The sequence below is a fragment of the Macrobrachium nipponense genome, chromosome 4 (assembly GCF_015104395.2).
Source record: "Macrobrachium nipponense isolate FS-2020 chromosome 4, ASM1510439v2, whole genome shotgun sequence".
Taxonomy (NCBI): Eukaryota; Metazoa; Arthropoda; class Malacostraca; order Decapoda; family Palaemonidae; genus Macrobrachium; species Macrobrachium nipponense.
In genome coordinates, this window is record NC_061100.1 from 62,433,777 (window position 1) to 62,441,276 (window position 7,500).

The 7,500-nt window shown below is 38.2% G+C and overlaps 1 protein-coding gene across 1 annotated transcript in view; it reads left to right on the forward strand.

Annotated features, from left to right (window-relative positions):
* The window catches only part of LOC135211378 (neural-cadherin-like), a 480,177-nt gene that overhangs the window by 230,467 nt on the left and 242,210 nt on the right, over positions 1 to 7,500 (forward strand). Inside the window, exons 18-20 of the mRNA XM_064244691.1 lie at positions 1,357 to 1,479; positions 1,654 to 1,803; positions 3,680 to 3,852. Coding sequence (XP_064100761.1) covers positions 1,357 to 1,479; positions 1,654 to 1,803; positions 3,680 to 3,852 — 446 coding nt within the window. The remainder of the gene's footprint in view (positions 1 to 1,356; positions 1,480 to 1,653; positions 1,804 to 3,679; positions 3,853 to 7,500) is intronic.

Below are 7,500 nucleotides of genomic sequence, written 5' to 3' on the forward strand. Positions count from 1 at the left end.
GACCATGTGCTTCTCCAGGGAGCACATGAAGATATTAGCAAAAGTGGGGCCAAGAGGAGAACCCATGGTCATGCCCTATAATTGTCTGAATAATTGACCATTAAAGATAAAAGTAGTGTCCAGCACTGCGAATTCAAGTAGCTTTGAAATGTGTGTGATTAAAAGATTAAAAGTAGAATCAAGAACAGGAAACGGCTTGTGAAGGATTAATTCAATAGTTTCTCTAAAACGCCTCAGTGGCACGATCGGTATGGTCTTGGGCTGCTACCTTGGTTGCTGCGAGTTCGATTCTCTGGCATTCCACTGAAGTGCGAGATATGTGTATTTCTGGTGATAAAAGTTCACTCTCGACGTGGTTGGGAAGTCACGTAAAGCCGTTGGTCCCGTTGCTGAATAACCACTGGTTCCATGCAACGTAAAAACACCATACAATCAAGCAAACAAAATAGTTTCTCTAACAGGATATTAGTAAATAATGACTCTACGTCGAGACTGGCCATGAATAAATCTGAATCTTATCGAAGAATGGCCTCTTTGAATTGCAAGGAGTTATTTACTTAATACTTCTTCTTAGTGAGATGCTCCAGCATGTTTTAAACAAAGCAAGGAGAACGTCTGGTTTGTGATTTTTCGGCATGCTGTAAAGGACCAAATACGAAGAGCCTGTGGAAAAAAGCTCTTGGAAAATCGTTTCAGTGATAACATTTTCTTTCCTCAGAGACCTAAGAAAACGGATGATTTTATTTTCAGCATTGAAAATATTATAGTAGTCAGACTTCCCAATGAGTTCAAATTGTTGAGAATCACAGTACTTTTACATTGATCAGGTCAGGCAAGAATGATGTCTTCGTTTTTTGCGGGTTGTTTCAAGATGTCAAAATCGAAAAAAGGGGTCCATCTGGTTTTGAGGTGTCTAAACGTGTATAATCGTTTTTGCAGATTTACCAGATCAGCCTGGAAGGGGAGAGCCCTGATGATGTAATTATGTGAACAATTACGATTTTTAGTGCTCTGTAGGGGGGCTAACAGACAATAATGTTAAAAGAGTGCATTTTGCTTTTGCAATTTTAACAACAATCTTCATTTAATTGTTAATTAACTAGATATTAATCTGTGTAACAGATGATATATATACATGTTTATGTTCCTTTATTAGAATGTAAGTTACTGTACTTGTCACAAAAGATTTTACTGATTTTCAAGCCTCTTCTGAGGATGAAATTAAATTGATTCTTGCTCTGAGAGAACTATTTGGACGAAAAGCAGAAATTCAGTCATATGTACATGTTCGTTTAATTGTTTGTTTTTGATAACTTAAGCAAAGTAATTACATTTTCACATGCATGATTTTATTAGGTATCTGCATTGGACCCGGATTTGCCGCACACAGTCAGTCAAAACATACTTTACTACTTATCACCAATCGAGCTACGAAACTTTACTATCGACAGCAAAACTGGAGATTTGTCATTGAAAGGAGTAAGTAACAGTTTTTAATGGAAAAAATCCATTCACACTGGGGTCTGTTTGTTATGTAGATATTTGTCCTTTTTGTATAAATTCTCTTCATTGTGAACAGTCTTTCCCATTAGTAATTTATAATGTATTCCCTAAAAAATAAATAAACTTAAATCTGTATTATATTTTGTTCAGTGTCTAGATCGCGAGAGTGCCAAAAGAGGCACAATGACCTTGTACCCAAGGGCAAACGACGAAGGGGGAAGAGGTCATGATGCTGATCCTGCCACCGTTCACGTCATCATACGCGACCTCAATGATAATCACCCACATATTCATCGACCGGTAAGTACCCTGTTTGATCTCTCTCTCTCTCTCTCTCTCTCTCTCTCTCTCTCTCTCTCTCTCTCTCTCTGGCAACAGTTTACATTAATCATGTATTCTTAAGGTTTACACATTCCTATTTTCCAACCATTGGTCAATCTTCTGTACTGAGGTACTTGAACATCCCACCAAACATTTTTCCTCTCATTGTCTGAAATCCATGACAGATTAGGAAAAGGACTTCTAATATTGGAGAACAGGACTGTTCCCTTATATTTCCTGAATGTTTTCCAACCACACACACTTCTGCCTCGAATAGTCAGGAAGATGTTATGGCCCTTTCTTTCTGTCCCTTTCTATAATCACACGAAATTACATGAGGCAAACACCGTTTTATAGAAGTTGACTTCTCATATATAGGTGCGGAAGTCAGCAAGCTACATTCACCTAGTCCGTTAATACCTTTATCCCTATTTAATTCTCTACTCAGCAGTTCACTTTTGCATCCTCCTCCTTCATATTTCATTACTATTGCGTCAATAATCTTGCTTGGTAGAAGTCAGTGGTTCAATTATTCCTTTGACATGTGATGTACTCGGTTAATTCACTGCTCATGACACTTCCTGCTTAACGTTTTCACATTAACATGTTAACTTGATATATCACCTCATTTAACATCTAATTTCACTTGTCACTCATCATCTACAAATAAGAACCATTAAACACTTCATACCTTCATTCAATTCCTTCTTTTCCTCACTTCAACAATACATGAGGCCTTCACTGCGTTGTAACCTTACCTGTTCCAGTAACTTCCAGTATGTCAGTTTACTTTGACTACCATTCTTGAAAATATGCTGTATTCTCAACTCACACTGGTACTGTCATTTATATAAGTTCATGGATGTCGGGTGTTTGAGAGTTTTCCATTTCACCTCTTTCTGGATGACAGGTGTCTAGGAGTGCGAAACTGTCCAAATGTTCAACTACCTTACTCTGATGTAGAAATTTCTGTGTGTGCCCGTCTTATGTCACTGTACATACAGTCCTGTTGTCCAGAAAGGGGTTGGATGGAATTCAGCTTTATCCCCGGAGACATCCATGAACTTGCTGACATGGCACACTCTCTCTCTCTCTCTCTCTCTCTCTCTCTCTCTCTCTCTCTCTCTCTCTCTCTCTCTCAGCAAAAAATGAAAACTACAAAATAATAAATTGTCTTTCATAAATTTATTACATCTCCACGAAAATGTGTGATATGACAAAATGAAAGTTGTATATCTGTAGAACTGAAGCACAAGAAACCCTTTGAAAAACTGAACTAAAAGCCCTGCAACAATCTTGAGATAGGTTTGTCCTACAGTAAAGCATGCCATAAACACATCACCAACTTATCACACACCCATAACAAACAAACTGAATACAAGTCCATGATTTATCGGTAGTCCTGATTAGTTCTTTGTAAGATTACCCAGCATTTACCGAAGATTCGCTCTTCACTCATGGTCGCCGATTTATTTTCTACCTGTTTGCGTTAAATATTTGGGGTAGGTTACCAGCTCGTGTTTAAGACATGATTTACTGCAGTGAGGAGGTACCCTCAAAGAAATCTCAGGAATGTCACAAATAAGTTGAAAAAAAAATCAGGTATCGTAACTGGAGAGAGAACCTTTGACAACTGCTGTACAATCGTATGAAGCACTGGTTATAATTACCGGTAAGTTGTTGACTTGCAACCTATTTGTGGTGTGTGTGCGATGAGTAGCTGACCTATGTTTATATGTTTTACTGTAGCTTTAATGTACCTTACCAACCAGACTTTGTGTGTATGTGCATGCCCGCTCGCTCGCATGTAGTTGCTAATTAAATAAATAACTTGCCTGTTTTATGTAATTTGCAGGAGAACAGCTATGCAAGAATTATGGAGAACATGGACCCTGAAGATGTTAAACCCATAATCATAAAACTAGATGATGAAGATGGCGGTGAAAATGGTTGCCCTTGTACCATGGAATTTGACCCAGGAACTCCCACCTCGTGGCTGGAGAAATTCAGTCTCATTCAAATTGATGGGTAAGAAGGCCCCATCCTTGTCCCTTGATGATAATGAATTACTAACCATTTTAAGACCGTTGTCGCAACTTTTTATAATTAGCTGTATCTTCTTAATATTTTGGCACTGCATGTTTTAAGCCCTCCAGTAATTTTTGGCAATATAATTACGTACCAAATTTTATTGATTAAGGCAATTTACTCTTATACGTTTTCTTTCAATTTAATTCCCCATCATTCTTTGTAAATATACAAACACCTGTCCTAAGGTTTAGGAAAGCTCCGCCCTTTGAATAACCAACAATAACCAATCCTATGCAGTATCTTTCATATAGGCAATTGTATGTTTTTATATATACTATGTATGTTTTATTATCATGAGAATTGGATGGTAGTGAGCCAGTTGTGATTATACAATATTGCAGATGTGAGCAATGGCTATCTTCTGTTAGCACGGTATGGTGTGGCGCATTGCTTATTACCAGGAACAATGACTTAGGAAGCTATGGTAAAAGTAGGGATGTCAGCCATTGGAGTAACAATAATTTGGCCATTCACCTCCCCTTGGTAGTCGCCACTGATGTTTCGTATGCAGTGAAACAAAGGGAAGACTTCTCAACAAATCCTTCTGCAGAGTCATATAATTGTCAGTTTGATAAAAGAATTTCAAAATCATTCAGTCATGTTCCAGTGCTTGTATTTTAAAGGGAACACTTGAAGACATTATCCCTTACCTTTTCAGAGAAATCTTAGCGCATTGTTTGTCATAGCTGATACAGTTGGATGAACGTGTACTTGCAACTAAGGATGACTTCAGACGATTGCGCTTATCTGAATTGAGCTGAGCTGAATATAGAATTTAGGCCAAAAAAGGCCAATCACTAGGACCTGAGGTCATTCAGCGCTGAAACAGAAATTAACAGTAAAAGGTCTGTATGCTGTAACAAGAGGAAAACTTCGCAGATGCACTATGAATCAATTGTTAGGGGAAGGTGAAAAGTAAGATGGAAGAAAGTGAATATGAAAGGAGCTACAGTAAAGGAATGAAAAGGGTTACACCTAGGGGCTGAAGGCACACTGCAAAGAAGCATGAGGTGTACTGACAGCACTTGCCCCCCTATGGGGGTTTGCACTTATCGGACAACAAAATAAACATACCGGAAAACCAGTACACTACTTCTCTCTAATTTTCTGTCGGTCCACTCATCCGTATCTATACAATGTAAATGAGCCATGAGGGAATCATAATCTCTCAAAAAATAAAAATCATATCGAAGTACACTCCTCCATTCATAATTTTGAGACAGAGCAGGCAGGGCTTCTTCCTTAACGCCTTAGCTAATCATGGACAGGTGTTTGGAAATCTACAACGAATGTTGAAGAAACTGGAAAAGTTCAAGAGTAAATTGTCTCGTTCTATAAATTCTGGTACTTCATTATATTGCCCCAAATTACCGGAGAGTCTAAAACATGCTGTGACAAAATATCAAGAGGATACAGCTGATAATAAAAAGATATTCAAGAAAACCTATGCTACAACAGGCTTGGAATGGTTAGTAGTGGGGTTTGATGAATTGCTTATAATTCCACAAGCAATAGTTGGGTGATTGGTTGCCCTGACTTCAGACTAGTAACTCAGGTTATGTTTTCCCTGTAGGAGGGTAGTGCCGTCAGTGGACCTCATGCAGTGTACTTAAGGTTCTTTGCAGTGTGCCTTCGGCCCCTAGCTGCAACCACTTTAGTTCCTTTTTACTGTACCTACTTTCATATTCTCTTTCTTCATCTTACTTTCCATCCTCTCCTAATACTTGATTCATAGTGCAACTGCTAGGGTTTCCTCCCATTACACCTTCCAAACCTTTAACTGTTAATTTCCATTTCAGTGCTGAATGACCTCATAGGTCCCAGTGCTTGGCCTTTTGCCCAACTCAACTCACCTCAACTCAACTCATGTTATGTTTTGCTCGGTCCTTATTTCCATATTTCAAAGGGATTTTTGACAATGGAGAATGTATTGATATTATTGTAGGAAGATTTAATGTCTCCGGTATCTCGGAGTTATGTGAAACTGGTGAATTGTGACAGCGATATGGTGCATTGTGGCTTTGTTGTTTAGATTTCTGAATTCAACGTCATTCTGAGAAAGGTAACCCTTGTCACCGGGTTCATGGTTGCCATGGTGACATCCCAGTTTACCATGGCTACACAGTAGTAACAACAGAAATTGACTAATCATACCCATATTCTATGTCACTCAAATTGGTGACTTACTCAAGCACACTAATACCTTTGGTATTCGTTACCTTGGACAAGAGAAAGCCCGTGTAGATGGCACACTCAAAATAATAAGTAAACTCCAAGTATGTTTAGAAGAACTTTACGGTGTGCAGCAAATTAATCATAGTAAAATATTTATCAAACTAGAAGATACTGTGAATAAAACATTCGAAAAAGTTGTGAAGGACTATAGTGAACACATAATATCTGTGGATGAAGGGAAAGTAAATGTTCAAATTATTTGTTGCGAATGTTATGGCGACTTTCACTAGATTCGTGCCCGATGTTATGGGCTGATAGCCCTACCAATGGACAGGTTCCAGCCCTTATACAAGGACAACTCGACAGGTGAAACACGGCTGATATTAACAAACTTTATTACAAAATAAACTCATTTAAGTTAACAAGACAAAACGATCACACGGATCTTAGGTGGCTCAGCACACCACACGAGGAAAAATTCTATGTGGTCATGCAACCACTCAAAAAAACTAAAAAATTACAAAATTTCAATTCGCTTGCCTCACACCCGCATGCCACGATCAAGACCCTAACGTGTTGCTTTATAATCAATTAATTCACGTAGACAGAGAGGCCGTCAGTGGCGTTCAAGCGAATTTTTTAGCTGTGCGCATCGGGTTAGTCATTTTTGACAAATTAATCTTCGTGAGAAGAGGCATACCTTCGCTTTTCATATAATTTACAAAACGGCATGAATTTTGCCATTGAACAATGAGGTAGGAGAGGCCATGACCAATAAATGTACACATTCAAAAAGGAACCATTTCTCCATAGCCGCCAATTTGCCATATGCTTGACAAATAATCTTTTCATTACAAAGGGGGACATACGGAGAGGCGGAAGATACGTCTCGGAAAATTCGTGCACTAATTTTTCGCGACATTATTTATGTGAGGAGTTCTACAACTGTTGTCCCATTTGAAATGTAAAATACAAATATTCTTGAAGAGTATGGTCATGTGTATAGTGTACGATTTCAGAAATACACATATGGAGATCTTGTAGGAAGAATGACGGGAAACAAGACTGCATTGATGAAGCTGGAAAAGCCAATTCCCTCCTCACTTATCTACATAGGGATCTCAATGCTGTTTCATTACAAGGTGCAAATACATACATGCATTAGATGCGGTATTGCAGGGCACATTGCAGCATTAATTGGAAAGATAAAGTAAAATTGATAAATACTTTGGAAAGATAAAGTAATTATGATAAATACTGATAATTTTCCTCCCTTAACTCGAAACCCATGAACGACCCTACTTTATCTGTAAACGTAAAGACAAAGCAAAGAAAGAAATGTTATGATGGTTCTGATAAAATTGTCGAAGGAAATAAGGGAACGTTTTATGACAGGTGAATTTGGTGCAA